The sequence below is a fragment of the Pygocentrus nattereri genome, chromosome 15 (genome assembly GCF_015220715.1).
Source record: "Pygocentrus nattereri isolate fPygNat1 chromosome 15, fPygNat1.pri, whole genome shotgun sequence".
Taxonomy (NCBI): Eukaryota; Metazoa; Chordata; class Actinopteri; order Characiformes; family Serrasalmidae; genus Pygocentrus; species Pygocentrus nattereri.
The window spans coordinates 29,903,258-29,924,541 of record NC_051225.1 but is presented as its reverse complement, the minus strand read 5'-3'; the positions used below and the strand labels follow the sequence as shown (position 1 = coordinate 29,924,541).

At 42.5% G+C, this 21,284-nt stretch overlaps 1 protein-coding gene across 1 annotated transcript in view; it reads left to right on the top strand.

The window, feature by feature from the left end:
* Nucleotides 1-21,284, top strand: part of ssbp4 (single stranded DNA binding protein 4) — a 96,793-nt gene that overhangs the window by 51,972 nt on the left and 23,537 nt on the right. Inside the window, exon 5 of the mRNA XM_037545516.1 lies at nucleotides 17,676-17,765. Within this exon, the coding sequence (XP_037401413.1) occupies nucleotides 17,676-17,765 (90 nt within the window). The remainder of the gene's footprint in view (nucleotides 1-17,675; nucleotides 17,766-21,284) is intronic.

Genomic DNA, 21,284 nt, shown 5'->3' with positions numbered 1-21,284 from the left:
TTTATTTGGTAACAAAGATGCCAATTTAAATTCACGTAAGCTCTCAATCATAGTGTACTTCCATCACCTCATTTTCCCATCTTTGTTCAACAAAGTACGTCCCGGAGTTAAACACCACCCAGACGTTAATATGGCTAACCCCCTGAAAATGGCTTAGCGTCCTCCATCCATCCTGGGCCATCCTGTTTGTTTTAAGAGATGGCAGTGAACAGCATTTTACTCTAATCATTGCATTAACACCTACACTTTGACTGGGAATATTATGAAGAATTTATGGGATTTGAGCGGCAGGTTATTTTTATGGATGGCCGTAATGAGTGGAACCTTATTGTCCTATTGACTAATCTAACGGGCTTATTGTGCCGCTGCTAACGCGATGGCTGCTAAACAAAGCGCCTGCGCTTGCCTCATTTCACTCAGCCTTTCATGAGGTTCATATCGCAGGCGCTTTCATCATCCCTCCCCTGCTGTGCAAATTTAGATGGAAAGGGTCTCATCGCCAATGGGATTAGTTTCAAACTGGTACTTGTCCAGTGGTGTTGAGATTTTTGAAAAGGGCTTACCTAACCTCCACACTCAGGAGACTCCTGGGGGTTAATGTGGGCTCTCAAATTGTTTGACTTACAATTAACATGCTGGATAGCCTTGTGAGAAAAAAGTCAAGTACCCACAATAAGTAGGAGACTACGCTTCATCCAGGCACTCCAGATGCTTTTGGTTGTAATGGGCATCTTCAATGCAGAAAATGATTGAGTGAACATCCTGGCTGTTTTTCTGTGTGTTTTTATAGGGAGAAAGAAAGACGCTGGACTCCTTATGTGCGATGTTTTTACCAAAATACACAGATGTGTTGTTTTTTGTTCGACATCAGTCAGACAGAAGATGTGCGCTGGTGCTGAGAAATTCACCAGAGTTTTGACAGCTTGTGCAACAGTTTGATGTTGATAAATCTGCAAGATCACACTCCATGGAAAACATTCTGATTTTTGGGAAACAGCTGTGTTTCTCAAGCTGGTTCTCAGTGAATTTTGGCAGTGCTTTGCCATCAATTGTCAGAAGTGCTCACAAAATACCCAGAAGCAGGACAAGACACTGGATATTTTGCTGTCATTCGGTCTGTCTCTATAGCTTTCAGTCTTACCTTGGTCAGCTCAACCAGCGCAGTAGCCACGTTTACATGCTTATAACCTGTCCGGCACTCATCTCATCGCTCCAATGCAGGGGCATCCTGGCTTGTTCGAGGCTCCATATATTGAGGAGCACATTGAACGTTGTTTCGTTCAGATTGCTTCATCCTATCGAGAGTTACTACAGAATATTTGGGGCCTCTTTCGAGTGAATCTCCTTGTATAATTGAAATGTATTAAATCAGATTGACAAAAATCTTTGCATGTAAACGCAGCCAGTGTCACTGTTCAAACAAACAGCAGGCATGTCCAAAATGGTAACTTTCAAGAGAGGTCAAATATGTTCTTTTAGAGCAAGTTAATACTTTTTAATCAGCAGGTTTGGGGCAATGTAAAGGGCAGCTGCTGTAGGAAAATGAGAATTAAAAAATAGTTTTGGACAGGGATGATGAACTACATTCACATTCTTACTCAAGTCTGACTTTTTCCTCATATTTAATCTTTTTGCTTTGACTGTTAGAATTCATATTCCAGCAAGTGAGCCATATCTGTCATTAGTGTGACCACACATCTGTCAGTAGGGTGACTACATCTGTTGACGTGCTGCCTGCGCTGTTATTCAGCGAATTAACACACACAAATAAACCTGTGAATTCTGACTGAATCTGATTGTGAATCTGACTGTTCTCATTACATGGGCGTGTCCATGTGCTGAGTTTGTATTGTATGCCAAAAATCTGACTGAAAGCAGTTTAAACAATGTGTGGTAGCCTTCAAAGTGCTGCCCGGTGTCCTGTAGAAAATAGAAAAAAGTGCGACTGAAGTGTATAGGAAGCATCAAAGTGAGAGCAGACATTCTGTGTGTAAGTTCGCTTGAAGCACTGTACAAAAGTCAGAGACCCTTCTTAATTTATTTCATTTCCAGCCAGAAACAGCCATTAAGTACAAGTTAATCTTTTCTCAGAAAAGCAGACATATTTTAACAGAAAATTATACAATATTTAGTGTGTCCACTCTTTGCCTTTATTGCAGCTTCTGTTCTTTTCAGGAGACTTGCTTTCTAGTTTTTCAGAGAAATAGGCAGGGATGTTTTTCCACACCTCTAAAGTTCAGTCTTGGAGGTCGGTTGCATTTTCTCCTTCTCACAATCAAAGTAATCCCAAACACATTCAGTGATGTTGAGGTCTGGACCCTGGGGTGGTCAGTGCATTGTTCATTGTCTATTTCATTTTCTCTGTGAAGCTTCTTTACAGCTACACGTCCTTTCAGACCCGTAGTGTTGAGTTGTCTTTTCACAGTGGAAGGATGGTGGGAGCAGGGCTGAAGCATGCATGAAGAGAAACTGATGGAAACAGAATTTTTTGTTTTGGTCCGTTCTTCATGAAATTTACACACAATGTAAAGGTCAACAGATATTTTCAGACTAGAGATCAGTGCGATGTATATATTTATATAATGATAACTTCAAGGTACATGTCATCTGTGGTTTTGTTTAGAGTGCTTTCTCATTTTTGGACTTGGTCATCTATCCATTGTGTCCAGTTTGTAGTAGCTACTACCCCTTTGGCAATCTGACCAGGTCTTTCTCAAATCTGTCTCATACAAAAACTGGGCATACTGGCCGGTGCTCCCCGGACCCCTATTTTTGCCCACACCAGGTGCAGGATGTTTTGGGCTTGTTACATGATCCAGAGCAAATGCGAGCAAGGATCTGCCAGTGACCCTGAGTTGGGAAAGCAGGTTGCTGTGAGCCAGTGGAGGGTGTCTGAAAGGTCAGGGGTGAGGTGGGGGTGCCAGGAATAGGGGTGTGAGATGCCTGCTCCGTCTGCTAGCCCACAGCGGCTAAACGCGCTGTCAGTCAGCCTTCCTCGACCCTGACCTTTCCACCCTGTGTCAGCAGAACAATAGCTGGTCAACGTGGGGCAGTGTTTTATTCTCTCTCTCTCCCTCTATCTCTCCCACTCCTTTTTTCTCCCTCAATGCTCATGCTCAGTATTCTCTCCCAAGCCAAGCTCTGTATCTTTCTCTCTCTCATGCCCTTTCTTATGTGTTTTCTCTCCATCTCTTTCCTTTATGGTTCTCCACCTCCTCCTGCTCTCTCTCGCTCTTTATCTCTTTTCTCCCTCCCCTTCTCTGCACATGTACTCCTTTTTTCTTTTTTTCTGTCTGCCTTGCTCTCTGTCTCTCTCTTTGCCGCTCTCTCACTTTTCTCTCCTTTTCTCTCTCTCTGACTCTCTCTCTGTCTCTCTCTCTCTCTGTTTTTCTCTCTCTCTCTCTCTCTCTCTCTCTCACTCTCTCTCTCTCAAAATCACGATGCTTTCTGGATCTGGGATGCCTGAGGGACGGAGCACAGACAGGACCTGTCACCATGACAACGGCCTCTGTGAGCTGCCTGACACCTAGACTCTATTGGCTGAGGGGTGTGGGAGGTGGGGGCTGAGGGGTGTGGGAGGTGGGGGGACAGAGAGAGAGAGACAGAAAGCAAGAGAGACAGACAGGGAGAGAGAGAGAGAGAGAGAGAGAGAGAGAGACGGAGAAAGAGTGGAGGCAGACGACCCTATTTGTCCTCTAGGGACTCTGCAGCTTGCTGGTGTTCACATGCAGAATTAGCATAAAGAGAGAGAAGTGAATGAGCGAGCACTAAAGACACAGAGAGAGAAAGAGAGAGAAAGAGGCTAAAGCAGCATGGGTGTGACGTGGTTTGCGGGACGTCCCCTGGGTCATAACGTTCCACTGTTCAGGATCAGCATCATGTCCAGATATGTCTTGTGTGTTAATATTATGACACCAATGGGCAATTTTCAATTTCATGGCAAAAAGATGTTAACCATGAAGCTCTATATAGTGCTTTGAATAACTACAGACTCTTTGTAACCGAGCAAAAACTGAATCCCAGCTATTGCCTGTTGTAGACTGTTATTTGTCTTTAATGCACAAAGTTAGGGTTTAGTTTTGTTTGGTTATCTGGCCTTGAATCAGTAGTAAAATCTGGCTGCTTATAGCAGAAGACGCTGTAAACTGTTGCAGAGCTCATTTAGGTGTAGTTCTAAGTTCCACGTCAGTCCAATAGAATGTGTGGGCAAAGCACATGCAGCACCAAAGGAAAATGTCAAGACAGATGACCAGACCTTGGAGATACATAAATGGGGATATTATAGTCGATAATGCAGCTGAGCGCCACTGGAATGGTCTGGCATCTTTGAGTGAATAAAGGAAAATGAGCTCTGCTGAGAGGTGGAGGCAGGTTAGAGTAAAGCTTTAAAAGGGCATGAAACCCAAATGCTGTCTGACAGAATTCTGCCCCAACCCAACCTGATCCACAGTGCCAATTTTTGAATCCAACCCTCAAACCTGTCAAAATCTTGTCTGAACTTGACCTAAACGCAACCATGAAAGACAATAATCAAATGAATGTCCAGAGTAAAGTGTAAATACCAATTTTCTACAAATGTATTCATTATAAAATGCCTTCAGACAATGTTTTCGGTCTAAACTTACTTGTGTTGTACTCATGGTGGGTCTTGGTGCCAACAGCATTAAAAAGTGTCCCAATTTGGATTGGATTGGTTAATCAGGATATTGTCTATAAGGCATTTTTTACGAGTCCTCAGTGATAAAACTCTAGCATTCGGAGCAAGTTCTGCAGTTCAAGCATTTGCAAGTTTCTAGTGGGTTGTATTTTCTACAAACCTGGGTATTTACATCACATGTGGTCATATGATAGTGGTCAATATTTCTAGATAACTAGGAGTTGATGATGCTGTGCAGATGTGATTATATAATAAAGCTGTAGCTGCTATTACTGTCAGCGTGCAGGATCTCACCTTTCTGATGGACAGAGAATAGATGAAGGAGACCAAGTTCAACCATCCAGACCAAGTAAATGTATGCAAGGTTTTTCTAAATAATCTGTTGCTTGACAGTACAGGAAGTGCTTGATATGGACACAGAGAGAGTAAATATGGCAAGAAGCAAACAATCAGAGCACCACTGAGTGTAGTCATTCGGCCTGTTATTTTCTCATGGGAGAAGCGAGAAAAACACTGACATGGCCGATTCGGACAGAAATAAAATCACCTATAAAACAGCAAATTAGCCCAGGACACCATGTAAGTTCAGTCCTGTCCGTCTGGGGTTGGAGAAGAGTAAAGCAGGGAGAAAAACTAAGGCAGGAGTTAATGCAGTGTGATATCCTGTGCTTTCTGATCCGAGCCCAGCAAATACTTTAAGAGGAAGCAGACAAAACAGAAGATAAACAAAGCAGTTCTAATCAGGTGAAAGAGGTAGGGGCCATGAGTGAAGTCAAGAGACTTTGTAACAAATGCCTAACTGTTTCTTTTCAGGTAAAGATCTCAGCCTTTTATGAAATCAAAGAAGAGTGATTTTTTGTGTTCTCACAAAGATGGAGATGAAAATGCTTGCTGTCCTGTCCTGGGCCAGGAGATTGGGGCTGGGGGTGGGTGGTTGAGATATTTCTGTCAGTCCATGTTTACTTATTGATGGAAATGCTAGCATGGGTTAGCGTGACATGCACACTGCTGCTAGGACAAAGAAGGCTGTTCTCCCAAAACCCCGCTTATTATTTTCATTCTCCGTACTACTATTGTGATTTGGACCTGGAAGAGGTCAGCATAGTCTGAGTTATTGTTCTGTAGGGGAAGACTTCAGAAACGAAAGATCGGCCCACTTGGAAGTGATAACATTACTGCATTTTTCACATTTAAAGGAGCGTTACGGTTCCGCATAGTGGGAAACCATCGCAGGCTGGGCTCATGTTGTTCATGAGATGGCAGACAGACTGACAGCTGAGTGGGCTGAACGCTGGTGACCACAGTTAGTTAAGGGTTGGGTGACTCAGTTTCAGTGGTTTCACTCATGATCTACATGGAGGGATTGTGGGTTTGGATCAAGTCATTTTACTCCGTGCTGAAACTTGGTGGGGTCTGAGCCAAGATATGCTCAGAAAGTTGAGCGTCTCATTCAGAACTCATTCAGTTTTTCCTCTCAGAACATTTTAAAATACTTTTCTTGGCTAATGGGGCTGATGTTCTGAGTGCTGGCAGAGTTTTTCTAGCAGGTGCTCTGGTCAGCTTTAATCTTGCTTTTCTTTTAACCTCTTTCTGTTGCCTTCCATTGTTCTGTTATATGCTGATTCTTGTCTCCATTTGTCTTCATACCTTTGACTCTTTCAAGAACCATTTTTAGCTCTTCTTGTTGAGACTTCCCATCCTGTCTGCTCATGTGTTCCCCCAGACCACTAGACTCCCCATGGTTTGTCAGCAGTTGAGTTTAAAGTGATCCACCAAAGTGTGTAAAGTATAGTTTGCTGCTTAATCAAGGTTGCCCAGTTTCCCCCTACATATATTTGTAGTTGATCCGACTGGTTTGGTATATGAAGTTTGCTTTTTTAATAGTTGCAGGTAAGAGGCTAATGTAGTTAACATGTAATGGAACCTTATATTCCATCAATTGACTGTCCCAGCTCCCTTAGTTATTGTTATTTTGTCAGTCACACTTTCACTTTAGGCCCCTGGCATCCATAACACCTGTGCCAAAAGACAAAAACACTAAGTAGCACAATTGAAACCATGTTTACATTAATTAAACCAGGGGATCTTTTAGAGGGACGGCACGGTGGCGTGGTGGGTAGCGCTGTTGCCTCACAGCAAGGAGGGCCTGGGTTCGATTCCCTGGCCGGGTCACCGGGGTCCTCTCTGTGTGGAGTTTGCATGTTCTCCCCCTGTCTGCGTGGATTTCCTCCGGGTTCTCCGGTTTCCTCCCACAGTCCAAAGACATGCAGTCAGGCCAATTGGACATGCTAAATTGCCCCTGGGTGTGAGTGACTGTCTGTGTCTGTCTGTCTGCCCTGCGATGGACTGGCGACCTGTCTAGGGTGTATCCTGCCTTTCGCCCGAAGACTGCTGGGATAGGCTCCAGCACCCCCCCGCGACCCTGACGGAGAAGTGGCTTAGAAAATGGATGGATGGATGGATCTTTTAGGTGCTGGACATTAAAGCGGCAAGTTTTACTAAGGAGGGGATTTGAGCTAAGAAAGCTGCCACTTCAGATGAGCTAATAGAATGTTTTAATTTCAAATGAAAGCAATGTAAAGTACTGTTTAATCTGACTTTCAGCTGCTACGTTAAGCTTAGCAACATAAAAGCTAAGCTGAATGATGGTTCTGCAACATTATTTGTTGTAAGTTTTCATATTAGCACAGATAAAGTTTTCCTCAGTCTGTGAGAAGTTTTACAATGTCACATAGTTTAATCCAAAAACATTCTATCTTCAGTAATTAAATAAAACTATAGATTCTTGCTGTACGGTTGTCGCGATGCTTTGAAGAGTTGATGGAAGAAGTAGTATTTGCAATTCTGAATGGCCTAAAAGTGTGTCAGTTAATAACTTGCAAACAGTAAATTAGCATTCTGCCACGTTGAGTTATGCAATGCTATGTAATCTCAAAAGTCTCAGTCTTGTGTGGTTTCTGTCACTGTGTGTATTTACAAAAAAATATGTCACACAGCTAAAAACAGTAGTAGCAGTCATCTTGAGGCCTGAATGTTGTCAATATTTTGGTCCATTTTTTAGATAACCATGTATCATACAGGGTGACGAACTTGTGACTTGTTTACATTTGGAGTGTACACTTAAATTTGTTTTTATTTACAAGAAACTCTGGACTCAATATTATTCTGTAAGGCAGGAGAGAACGTAGTGGAGTGGGCCTCAGACTGCTTGAAGGGAAACTCCCCTTCCAGCGCGGACCTCTAACTCCAAACGATTCCTATGGGACTGCCCTTCCTGCCAACCATTCTTACAGCAGACAGAGTGTAATGTGAGCACCTTACCATGCTCCAGATCAAAAATAGAATGGCCAGACTGGCCTCAAGACTACTAGGAGTTCAGCTTCCCGCTTTATTCCCTACTTAGTGCCTCACTACAGTGTAGACCCTTCTAAACATGTCAACGAGATGCTGTCTCATCAGCCTTATCTTTTCTTGGGCAGCACTTTATGCAGGACACAGGTTGTTGGAGCACATACCCCAAGCCTCGAAAATATACACACCCCAAGTCCCAAAAATAACCGCTACACGCAAAGCCATACACCTGCCTCCTCACCAGTGAACTCAAACCACAGATTTAGGGCTCAGGCTACTCTCCACTTGTGTGAAGTAAGGTGTGTTTGCACTGTTCGCACATTAGACCGAGCAGTCTGCGCTCATTTCTCCGTTGTTTAAAGGTGCAAATTCCACATTTAAACATTTTAAAAGCTTGTCGTGTTGCCTACAGCATTTTTGATAATATATTCCCTCCTCCTCTTGTTCTCTTCCTCACCCTGTCTTTCCTTTATATCTTGCTTCCAAAACTTCTTTAGTTTGAGTCCCTCCCTTCGCTAAACCTCTCCCTTTTTCCCTCTGGCTTTCCATGCTCACAAAATAAAACCCAGTTGTGTGAAATGGAGAAAGAAGGGAGGGTGATATTGGGGCAGCCCAAACCTCTTTTCATTTTTAATAAGTCCTGTAGGAGGCCCTGCCCATAAACTGCGCACTGATATATAACTCGCCTCAGCAAAGCTGAAGTACTGGCCTAGCAGTGATTTCGCTGTCTGCACTGGTGCTCTGTCTTGAGTTGAAGTTGCCCAGAAGTGCTGACCTTAAGCATGGTAATGGAGCATGGCGAATGTGACCCCAAAACAGCAGCTAAAGGCTATTGGTATCTGCACTTGGTTTACAGGGCCAGTTAGACTGAGAATTGCCTTTCCAGTTAGATCTACACTCTCAAATAAGTGGCAATACTGTGCTTCTCTTCGTGGGTACTTTTAGAGGAAAGGTGTGAGCAGTGTAATAGGACGGTGTGTTTATTGGGGGTTGAGGTGTTTATTGGATGTTTTTGTGTGGAGCCTCATAAACACTAGGAAGGTGCACCATATTTGCTTAAATTATGAGGTTCGGCCTCTGAACACAGGCTGCATTCACATTCCAGGGATGAAGTGGCACAAATCGGATCTTTGGCCTAAATGATACAGATCAGATTTTTCACCAGGGATGTGTGAACCTGGAAATGGGATCTTTGAACATAGCTTCCAGCCACTTTCATATGTGGTCCTAGATGGATATCAGATACATGGCCCTCCGATAGCATCCAGCTTTGTCAGTGTATGTAAAGTGTGCTGAATTTCATTTTGATGCATCACTAGCATTTAATCAGTTACAGATTTTAAGGCCAAGAAAAGGCACAAGTTTTGACATCTGTTTCAATTGCAGCCGTTTTAGACAAAAACACTGGTTAAAATTGTAATTTTGAGAATGACTATTCAAATACTCAGGTTTGTAAAATACCAGCAGGTATTTGAAGCTTATAAAATGCAGTCTGGGCCCTAATAAAATGTGCATTTGGCTCTTTTCAGGGCAGAAGTGTGTTAACACTAATGAGCGATAAAGTTTGGATTTAGCCATAAAGTACTAGTGGCGATGTGACATTCTGTCACAATTCTCAAATCAACTGGGCTCTCTAAATCATCCGTGCATGTGTGAATGTCCCCCTACCTGCATTTATCCATGTGTAATTAGAGAGAGTGTGTCACTGTACATGAGTATGTGTCTGTTTCTGTATGTGAATGTGAGAAGGGTCATCGAGAACAAAGTGAGCCACCCGAGGTAACAGGCCACTCAAGCCGACAGCTATTAACATCTGACACAGTCAATAAGGGCAGTGAGTGAGCGCAGTCGGGCCAAGGCTGCCTCCAGCTCGCAGCATGTGACTTCCAGGCCCTGCACTGGCCTCGCAGTGTCACTCCAATTTACAGCGAAATTAAGTGTACCTGGGCTGAGTTTAGGCCGGAGGAGCTCCTGTATTGTTTGGATCTCTGTGATCTCTGTGCTTGAGGTGGCCAGTTGCTGAATGCACTAGATTTTGGTCTTTTTGTGGCAAACATCTTAAAGCAGTCTCATTTTACATCAGTCATAGTGGGTCAAGTAGAACATCCAAAGTTTTCTTCTTTAGTTGTGTGCTAGTGCGCTGAAGAGTATGTAGCTAACAAGCAATGGGAGCTTATCCCAAGCTGGATCCCTACCTCTTTACAGATATGCCTCAAATCAGGTTTGAGAAGTGAAGTAATCTCAATGGTGCTTGGCAGCTTCTGTTACTTGTTAGCTACTTCTGCCTCGTAGCTCCAGTAAAATAGTAAAGAAGTGAACATTGGACAGCTCTTAATGCTTTTATCTTTGAGAGAGAGGAGAAAACCCTGCTCTACTCTTGCTTCAGATCTAAAAAAATCCACAGATGTTTCTGTCTGTCTTTCCACTGAATTTAACCCTTGTGTGGTGTCTATGGTTTTGTTGCTCAGTGGTCTTGTGGTCCCACCACATTATAGTTTTTTTTAAATTAACACAGCTATAACAATTTATGTAAAAATACCAGATGCTTAAAATATCACAAGTGGCCAGTGTAGGCTTCTCCTTTAGCAGCTGTAGCCAGTCAGCAGCCTGTCCATGTTGTCCACTCTCACACACACACACACATGCACACACATATACAAACACATACACACACACTAACACTAAGGCCTTGTAGGTGGAGAACAGAGTGAAGGGACAAAGCAACGCCACACTTTTATTGCCTACAGGTTCAGCCCAACACTGCATATGAAATATATATGACACTGAAAACGTGTTGTTTTATATGTTCTTTATACAAAACGAACAACGGCAGAGGAATCTGGGGTTAAAATAATAATAAATCACATTATTTTTTCTTTTGGTAAACATTGAAAATGGGTCCCACAGACTCCAACACCACACAAGGGTAAAAATTAGGTTTACTTGGATAATAAGAAGCAGAACAATGGACTGACCACCCCAGAGTCCAGTCCACAACATCACAATGTATTTGTGGAATTGTGAGAAGCAGAAAATACAACCAACATTCAAGGCTGAGCTTTTGAGGTGTGGAAAAATATCCCTGACAAAAAAAACATCTTGTACTTCATGGTCATCTCTGACTTTTGCCCAGTACTGTATTATATTGCCCATCCCCTAGTCCAGTCTTGGCTGAGTGGCTACAATTGGCGTGGGGGAAATTTGTGTAAATTAAGATGTTTTGCAAAATCAACACTGTAAAACTCTTAAAACAGTGAGGCTTGATGACATTAGTGTAGTTTACTAACTGCTACGCATATTGATGTAGTAAAGGTTGAACTACTTTTGCAAAATGCCATTGTGTTTTAAAGCTAATGACTGGCTGGGGGAAATTGTGTTCCTAGGAGTTTTATAGTACAACATGTTGATAGCCATGTTTTACCTCCGAAGTGGTTATTATTTTGGTGGTGAAGGCTTTCATTATCTCAGCCTTTAAGACTCTAATTTTGTTCTCTGCCGCCACATTCTTACACCGTTACCTGTCAGATTGAGTTTCACCTGCGTGTTTGATTATTAGCCTGCATGCAGCCTGTAGTCGCACTGATAGCGGCCATCGGTGGATGAAGAGTCTCAGGACTGTGTGTTGTGCACATGTGCATGAGGTTACAGTCAGACTGTTTTGACATTTTAGCAGGTGCTGTGGGAAGACTGTGTCTGCCCAGTATCTATGCACACACACACACACACACACACAAACACACACACACGCACGGACACACACACACACAGACACGTGCTCTGTAACCCTTTACACTTGGTGGGGATGGGGGGCTCCCTGTAGGCTTTCATGTAGGCTTCTGAGATAGAGCAAGGTTTGGGAATTCATGTGTTTGGGGGGACAGTTTACATGTGGGCTTTCCCCAGCAGATTTGTTTGCTGGTAATTAATTCACCTGATTGACACAACAGCTGTAGGAGCCATGGGAGGGAGAGAAAGAGAGTGAGAGAGAAAGAGAGAGCGATGTATCCTGTAGTGGTGGAAGGGTTTCCCCATGTCGCAGTGCGTATAGTGTAGCACCAGCGCACCACTGATTAAAAGCCACATCTGTCATGCAGCAGCGCTGATTATGGCCCCGGCTCCACACAGCCTAATCTTTATGGAGTCAGCAGCACAGAGACAGAGGGAGAGAGACTGGGAGTGGCTGGAAGAGAAGACTGAGGAGGGCAGGAGGGATGGAAGGAGCTGATGGTGCTCATGGAGCAATGAAGGAAACTTATAGAGGGATGGAGGGAGAGGAAGAGGCTTGGACTGTGAGAGGCAGGAGGTACAGCCAACTTCTAAAACTGAACTTTGGAAGTTTTCCAGATGTCGAGAAAAATAAGTCAACACATTCTTTACAGTGAATGCACTTCTGTAAATGTATGTGCGGTTGTTTTGCTGAAGTCGGGCCGGGGATGGGGGTTGTATGCAGCCTGTATGCAAGAGTTATGGTACATTTTATATTTTATTATTTAAAAAAAAAATAGAAATTATGAACTAACATTTGCAGAACAGTGTCAGATTTAAGGGTGTGTTCTGTAGAGGATGCGTTAACTTTTGTGTTTCACCTTATACTTCAGCAGTTACTCTTCTCAAAAACTCACTCTCCAAAATTATATAGCATATATTGTATCAAATATCAGATATATATCATTTTGGAATGGAACTTCTTAGATGTATATATCGTATCTATCTATTTGCCAGTCTGTCTGTCTGTCTGTCCATCCATCCATCAGTCTGTCTGTATTGTTGTTTTTGGGACAAAACTCATATCTCCAGAATGGTAACTTTACAGGAAAAGTATAAAACATAATTTACTTTTAATGTAAGTCAGTGGGACCAGACTAGTCTGTTCATCATGAAATTTACACACAATGTAAAGAGCAAAGGGCATTTTCAAATTATGTCAAAAACTGAGAATGAATGGATGTACAAGGTTTTGCTCCGACAGCAGTGATATATACATCCACTTACTGCACTTACTGTAGAGTTGCACTGTGTAGCTCTACAACTATAGACTGTAGTTTATTTGTTTCTCTGCATACTTTGTTAGCTCCCTGTTCTTCAGTGGTCAGGACCCCCATGGCCCTCACAAAGCATGTACTATTTGGGTGGTGGATCATTCTCAGCACTGCAGTCACACTGACGTGGTGGTGTGTTAGTGTGTGTTGTGCTGGTCTGAGTGGATCAGACACAGCAGTGCTGCTGGAGTTCTCACTATCACTGCTGGATTGAGAATAGTCCGCCAACCAAAAATATCCAGTCAACAGCGTCCTAATAGCACCGTCCTGTGACCACTGATGAAAGACCAGAGGATGATTAGCTCATACTGTACAGCAAGAGATGAGCTATCTTCTCTGGCTTTACATCTACAGTGTGGAACAACAACGCAGTTGCGTCTAATAGAGTAGACAGTGAGTGGACACAGTGTTTAAAAACTCCACCAGGAGTGCTGTGTCTGATCCACACGTACCAGCACAACCCACCCTAGCACAACGCCACCACGTCAGTGTTACTGCAGTGCTGACATTGATGATATATGGTATTACATTTTATTACATTAAATTAATATTTATATGTTTAACTCATATTACATGTAAGTAGTTAGATATGATGCAAGGGGAAATATGTATGCAGTATAAAAACAAATGTGTCTGTATGAGTATGTATGAGTGTGGGTGTATATCTTTTAGTAACTCCACCAGCTGTTGTTGAACTCATAATCAGTGGGTTTGTTAGTATGTGTAAGTGAGTAACTCCACCTTGGCCGGCATTACCGTGTGTGTGTGTGTGTGTGTGTGTTACCTAGCAGGTGATCAGTGTTCCGCTGCTTGTCTGGGGGTAGATAAGGCAGGATCCATTCCTCGCCTGGATCTTGGGTCTAGATCGATGCTCAGATTGAGCTGTTCTCTACCTGTCTCCTGCCCAGCTGAGTTTCACAATTGATACTGATAATTAAAACAGCAGTAGCTAATTACTTCAGAGGGTTCAGTTGTCATGTGTGTGTGTGTGTGTGTGTGTAGACGTAGAATGTGTAAAGGGTAAAACCTTTGGAAAGATCTGCTCATGTATTATTGATGGCCATGCTTTAAAGGAGGAGGCTGGAATAAGCGTGCTGGCTCAAGAAGGGTTAAATGGAGCTGGGATATTGTGTGTCTGTTTATGTGTTTGCACACCAGAGAGGGATAGAGAGAGAGAGAGAGAGAGAGAGAGAGGGAGAGGGAGAGAGAGAGAAAGCGAGATAGCAGTAGCAAACAGACAAGGCTATCAAAAGCCACAGGCTCCTTTAAACTCCATCTTCATTCCTCTTTCTGTCTCTCTCTCTCTTTCTCTCCCTCTCTTTTTCCCATGCTCTTCGTCCTTCTATCTCACTTTCTTTCTATTTTCTTTTTCTTTCTCTCTTTCCTGCTCTCCCCTTTCTCTTTCTCCCTTTCCTTCTCTCTCTTCTCTCTCTTTTCTCTGTCTTCCTTTTCTACTCTCTCCCTCTCTCTCTCTCTCTCTCTCTTTCTCCGGGCAGGCGGGTGATTGACGGCCTGAGGGTTTTAATGGGCACTGGAGAGCGGGAGAGCCGAGGTCTGGGTTGTCATGGCAACAAGGCGAGCGGACTTTTTGCTGCTCTACCTGAGAGCAGTGGAGTCGCGCTGGCTGTATGTGCGTGTGTGTGTGCGTGTGTGTTCACAACAACTGCTGTTCCCATCATTCTTTGCTGCCTACTGCCACCGGTCATTCCTGCCTCGCTTCTTGTGCGGCATTTGGCGCTTTATGATCGACCATCTCTGCAGCACTCGTTTATAAGCATGAATCTCTTGGGCCACACACACACACACACACACACACACACACACACACACACACACACACACACACACACTTTCCCTTTAACAGACACACTCCATTCTGGCTCCAAGCCAGCCAAGAAACTGACCGCTTAACTTCTTTACTCCACATTGTTATACCTGGTTGCATGGAACAGTGTTGCCTGAGTATAGGACAAAAATGGGGCTAAAATTCTATGTTAAGTTTATTCTCAACCCATTAACTTTTAGAAGTTGACAGTTTCTGTGTTTGTTTTGTTATAGAACATATTTATTGTTATTATGATAAATGACATTACGTTACAATTACAGCATGCTTTTCCAATTATATCATGGATATCGTCAGTGCCTAAAGAACACTGAGCACTGAACAACTGGTTGATGGTTAACAAAATTAGTTGTAGTTTTTGATTTTCTATTTTAAATGTGGCACTATTGGTTTATTGTTTCAGTTCCAACTTATCAAACCTCATAAAAGCTAAATACCTTGATGTGTATTATATATCACTAAAACAGCTAGATGTATTTGCACCATATTGCCCACCACTCAAACATATATATACATATGTGTGTGTCTGTGTGTGTGTGGTTCTTCTAAGGTTCACACATAGGGCCCTGTTCAGCACCCTTATTTTTAGTATTCAATGAATCTGCACCAATATGAGGACTGTGGACTGTGATATTGTTTCATGTACATATTAGCTGACCTGGATTAGCATCACAGAGGAAATGAAAGTGAAAGTAAGTGAACACATCCTCTACAGAGAACAAAGTTCTGCACATTTTAACGCACAATTACTGTTTATATGAAAATATTGGTGTGTTCTCTGTAGATGTGTTGACTTATTTTCACTTAGAAAACCAATAAAGTGTCATTTTTCCAGGGATATTCATACTTTTCTCACAAAGTTATAAATGCCGGAAAATGAATCATTCACGGATATTTTTGTGCCGCGTAAATGTTCTGTTCTTTCAGATTAGCTACGTGTAAACATTTCTCCGATGCCAGTAATTGTGTTTTAAGTAATTATCTGCTGATGGATACAGATATGATTGTGAAATCATGATCATGCATCCCTAATACAGGTTACTCAGTCATGAGAGTGAGGAAAAGAAATGGAGTTTGGGGGTTAAGGCCAGTTTGCGGACTTTTGTGAATGGTGGAGAGTGTGTGAGAAGAAAGAGTGTGTGAGTCTTGGATGCTCCCTGAGGGGATTGTGGTCTCCTTTTCTGGTGATCTTTTTGCACCTGCAGGCCTCATCTCTTCACACCCTCGCAGCAGCAGCAGCAGTTTGGGGGACAGGAGTCTGCTCAGTGTGCTTGGAGGAGGGCTCTGTGTGTGTGTGTATGTGTGTGTGTGTGTGTAACCCTGACCTGTGGCCTCTCGGGGTCAGCAGTGTGTGTCTGGACTGTGAGGGTTAGCCATGCTGGGGCTGTTTGCTCACCCTGAACCCGGGCAAGAGAGAGAGGGAGAGAGAAGGAGAGAGAGAGAGAGAGAAAGAGAGGGATCTGATTACTGAAGGGAGGAGAGGGCCCGGGGCCTCAGCTAATCGGCCCTGCCTCTGCCAACCTGGGAGACACACAGACTGGGTGTGGGGGAGGGGACCACGGCTTCAGAACGTCTCTGAAATGACATTCTTCCAGCAGTCTGTATTTCCCCATCATTAAAACAGTCTTAAAGCAGTAGTTCAGTGAAACCTCTTCACTATTTCATTTTCTCCTTATCTCAAATGTATTGGATCAGGCAAGACATGTTTGATGTCTAAAGTTTGCTTCTGTAGTTTTGGACCTGAGCTATGAGATTAAAGTTGCTAACAAGTAATGGAAGCCTATAGCCCTTCAGTTAGCATCATGCAAAAACATACCTAACGCTGATGTTAACATATTTCAATCACTGATGTTGACTTCAAGTGACAATCAGAAGTCTTTGTTTTTTTTTTTTTGAAGTTTTAATTTGAAAGTACCTGTTTTTCTTTACATTGTCTCTAAATTGTTATGATGGATGGAGGAAAGAAATGGTCCAAAATGACATGGAAAAAGTCTAGTTCCAATGACTTCCATTAAAAGTAAAGTATGCTTTTTTCTTCTCCTGTAAAGCTACTATTTTGGAGATGCGAGGGGGATACAGTTATGTCCGTCACCTCACCAGACCAATATAAATGCAGCAGAAATATTCACTCACTTGCCTTGATCTGCAGACAGATCAAGTAATTTCAAGCAGACTGATGTGGTTTTTGATGCTGTATGACCTACAGTTTTCATAAAACTGGACAAAAGTATGTTAAAAGTTAAAAGCAGTAGCTACAGACATCGTGCATGATGAACTTTTCCTTTGCTTATGACCATTTTTTTCAAACAATCCCTGATACAGTATGTAATACAGTGTCAGAAACAACTTAAGTTTGTTTAAGATTTCGAGAAAGTTTGAAGCTGGTGTGTTAGGATTGTCCAGTTCGCGGCAGCCAGTGATGTTGCGTAGTAGTAGGTAATGTTGCTGCTCTCCACATGGCAAACTGGGGTTCATAGCCCAGAGTCCTTGGGTTAGACTTCTAACACTGCTGCAACATGATAAAATTCTAAGTCACTTTAGAAAAGTGACCTCCAAATGCATAGATGTGAATGTTTGCATGATGCTAATTGGTAATTATAAGCTTCTATTGCTTGTAAGCTACAGAATTAGCTAGCAAGAATAGCCATGTTCAGTATTTGTACCAACCCCAGTGTTATGTCTGTTAGTCTTTTTCCTCTAGCCTTTGTTTGGATGGGAAGATTAGGGATTTGTTAATTAGTCCAGTTGATTGACCAGTGTGGTGGTGTTTGTTTTTGTCTTTCAGAGTGCAGCAGCAGCCCCCAGTCCTGTAATGGGCAATATGCCTCCTAATGATGGCATGCCAGGCGGGCCCATGCCTCCCGGCTTCTTTCAAGTAAGTGCAGCGTCCTTCCTCAGAACTTGCTGTGTCCAGTTCTTTTTCTGCCTCTTTTTCTTTCTTCTACTCTCCTCCTTTTTTTCAGAGCCCCTTTATTTTCTGTAATCTCTGTCCAGATGTTTTTCTCTTGGTTTCTTTTTTTGTCTGTCTATCCCCGTTCTGTGTTTGAATCAGCCCTAGCTGTCATGACAGTCTCAGATGAGTAAGAGTGCCCATTGGCTGGGTGCTGCTGCCGGCTCTCTGAGCATTAACTGAAGACGGCTGAGACTGAGCTTCACATTGACAGATGTTTTGGTGTCCATAGTAGGGCTGTAGTCAGGACCACCTTTGCTAAGTGCAAAAGTCCAAGTCCAAGACTGAGTCTAAAGGGGACCGATATCTTTTTTTGTTATGATGGAGTAATTTAAAAGTGAACTACTCCCCTGCAGATTCACTTGAGACAACAGAATTAACGCTTACAATTCTAGAGTTATTTATTTAATTTTTCCATACTGTGGGGGGGGGGGATTTTTGCCCAATTTTCTCCCCAATTTAGTCGTCTCCAATTCAACCCACTAGTTAGGACTCCCCCAATCACATGATACTACCAACGCTAGGACGGTGAAGGCTAGCACAGTCTTCCTCTGAGACCTGTGAAGTGGCGCATCTTTTCGAACTGCCGCTCATGCAACATCACAGCTGAATGCACTCGAAGGATAGCATCAAACGCCAGATCTGTTACATCAGCTAATAGATGCCTGCGCTGACTAGCGTTGTTTTGAGTGATGGGGGGAAAAGAGAGGCCATCCTACCCACCCAGAGAGAGCGAGGCCAATTGTGCTCTCTTGGACTCCCAGCCACAGAAGGCTGTAGCATCACCAGGGATTGTTTCCATACTTTTTAAACTAACTTATATAATTACATATTGTCATATGCATATCCATAAAAGTTGGTCAGATTGTATGTTTTCTAGAAGTGAAGCGACATTAACAGTTTCTCTACAGAGAACAAACAATAATATGGAATTTTCCATCAATTTTTTGGGCATAATTAGTATTTGCTGAGTTTGCACAGGCCACAATTTTATGTTTTTTTTTTCCCAATAAGAGTTTGGGAAGAACAGTGACTCAAATTTCTGAGTTTGTATGAGTTCTAGCTACTGAATGTACCATTGGATTCAGTTAGTTGATAACATAGGAACAGTAATCACCTCTCCAGGTATAATAATTCAGTCAGCTGATCAGGCTGATCTGAGGTCAGTTTACTCTATTTGAATGAATGTAAATGTGTGGCGTAATTAAATTAAGTCACTCTTCGTGAGTGTAAGGGTCGATGGCCTTTAAGGGCAGCCTCTGTCTGCCCCTCTATCTGCTGTCTGACTCAAAGTAAGTGTTGTGCAGGTGCAGGAGGTGCAGCGTGCGAGTGGAAAGATCAGATAGAGAGGCAGCATCTTCTGTGAGCCGAGGAGGAGAGCGTTAATGTTGCATGAGCTGTGATCAGAGGGGAGAGTATCTGCCTGTGTTGCGTGAGTGACATTGCTTTCCATAAATAGAGCCTGTGTGCATTAGAGAGAGAGAGGGAGAGAGAAGGAGAGAGAGGGAGAGAGAAGCAGAGAGGAAGAGAGAAGGAGAGAGAGCGAGAGAGAGAGGAAGAGAGAAGGAGAGAGAGAGAGCGAGGAGGGGGGTTAAGAAAATGTGGAAAGTCTTTCACTGTTCTCCACTGCAGCAGTTTCCTTCTATCCTTTGTGTCTTGGTGGCTACCCAAGAGAGAGAGAGAGAAAGTGAAAGAGAGAGTGAGAGGGAAAGAGAGAAAGATGATGAGATGATGAATAAAGCAGAGAGACAGAGATAACAAGACGTGCATGTTTATCAGAGAGAGAGAGAGAGAGAGAGAGAGAGAGAGAGAGAGTGAATGAGCAAAACAAGAGGGAGAAAAACAGCATATGTTTATATGGAGTTTATGAAAGAAGGAATAAAGCAAGAGAATGACTGAGAAAGAATCCGATAGCAAGTAAGGAAGAGAAGAAGAGTAAAAGCAGAGAGTATGAGAGAGAGAAAATAAGAGTGAGAGAGTCAAGCAGGAAAGTGGGAAAGAGAGGAAAAGAGTAAAGTGTGAGAAGTGAAAGAATCAAGTGGGAGAGTAGGACACAGATAAGAAGAGAGAGTAAAGCAGGAGTGAGTGAGAAAGAGTAAAGTAGAAGAGTGAGAAAGAAAGTAAAGTAGAAGAGCGAGTGAGAAAGAAAGACTAAAGTAGAAGAGTGTGAGAAAGAAAGCAAAGTAGAAGAGTGAGTGAGAAAGAAAGAGTAAAGTAGAAGAGTGAGAAAGAAAGAGTAAAGTAGAAGAGCCAGTGAGAAAGAAAAATTAAAGTAGAAGAGTGTGAGAAAGAAAGAATAAAGTAGAAGAGTGTGAGAAAGTAAAGTAGAAGAGTGAGCGAGAAAGAAAGTAGAGTAGAGTGAGTGAGAAAGAAAGTGAGTGAGAAAGAAAGAGTAAAGTAGAAGAGTGAGTGAGAAAGAAAGTAAAGTAGGGTGTGAGAAAGAAAGTAAAGTAAAAGAGGGTGAGAAAGTAAAGTAGAAGAGTGAGTGAGAAAGAGTAAGGTAGAAAAGTGTGTGAGAAAGAAAGTAAAGTAGAAGAGTGAGAAAGAAAGTAAAGTAGAAGAGTGAGAAAGAGAGTAAAGTAGAAAAGTATGAGAAAGAAAGTAAAGTAGAAGAGTGTCAGAAAGAAAGAGTAAAGAAGAATATGTGAGAAAGCAAAGTAGAAGAGTGAGTGAGAAACAAAGAGTAAAGTAGAAGAGTGTCAGAACGAAAGAGTAAAGTAGAATATGTGAGAAAGAAAGCAAAATAGAGGAGTGGATGAGAAAGAAAGTAAAGTAGAAGAGTGAGTGAGAAAGAAAGTAGAGTGAGTGAGAAAGAAAGTAAAGTAGAGGAGTGGGTGAGAAAGATAGTAAAGTAGAGAAGTAGAGAAGTGAGTCAGAAAGAAAGTAAAGTAGAGGAGTGGGTGAGAAAGAAAGTAAAGTAGAGGAGTGTGTGAGAAAGAAAGTAAAGTAGAGGAGTGAGTGAGAAAGAAAGTAAAGTAGAAAAGTGAGTGCGAAAGAAAGAGTAAAGTAGAAGAGTGTGTGAGAAAGAAAGTAAAGTAGAGGAGTGAGTGAGAAAGAAAGTAAAGTAGAGGAGTGAGAAAGAAAGTAAAGTAGAGGAGTGGGTGAGAAAGAAAGTAAAGTAGAAGAGTGAGTGAGAAAGAAAGTAAAGTAGAGGAGTGAGTGAGAAAGAAAGTAAAGTAGAAAAGTGAGTGCGAAAGAAAGAGTAAAGTAGAAGAGTGTGTGAGAAAGAAAGTAAAGTAGAGGAGTGAGTGAGAAAGAAAGTAAAGTAGAGGAGTGGGTGAGAAAGAAAGTAAAGTAGAGGAGTGTGTGAGAAAGAAAGTAAAGTAGAGGAGTGAGTGAGAAAGAAAGTAAAGTAGAGGAGTGAGTGAGAAAGAGTAAAGTAGAAGAGTGAGTGAGAAAGATAGTAAAGTAGAGAAGTAGAGAAGTGAGTCAGAAAGAAAGTAA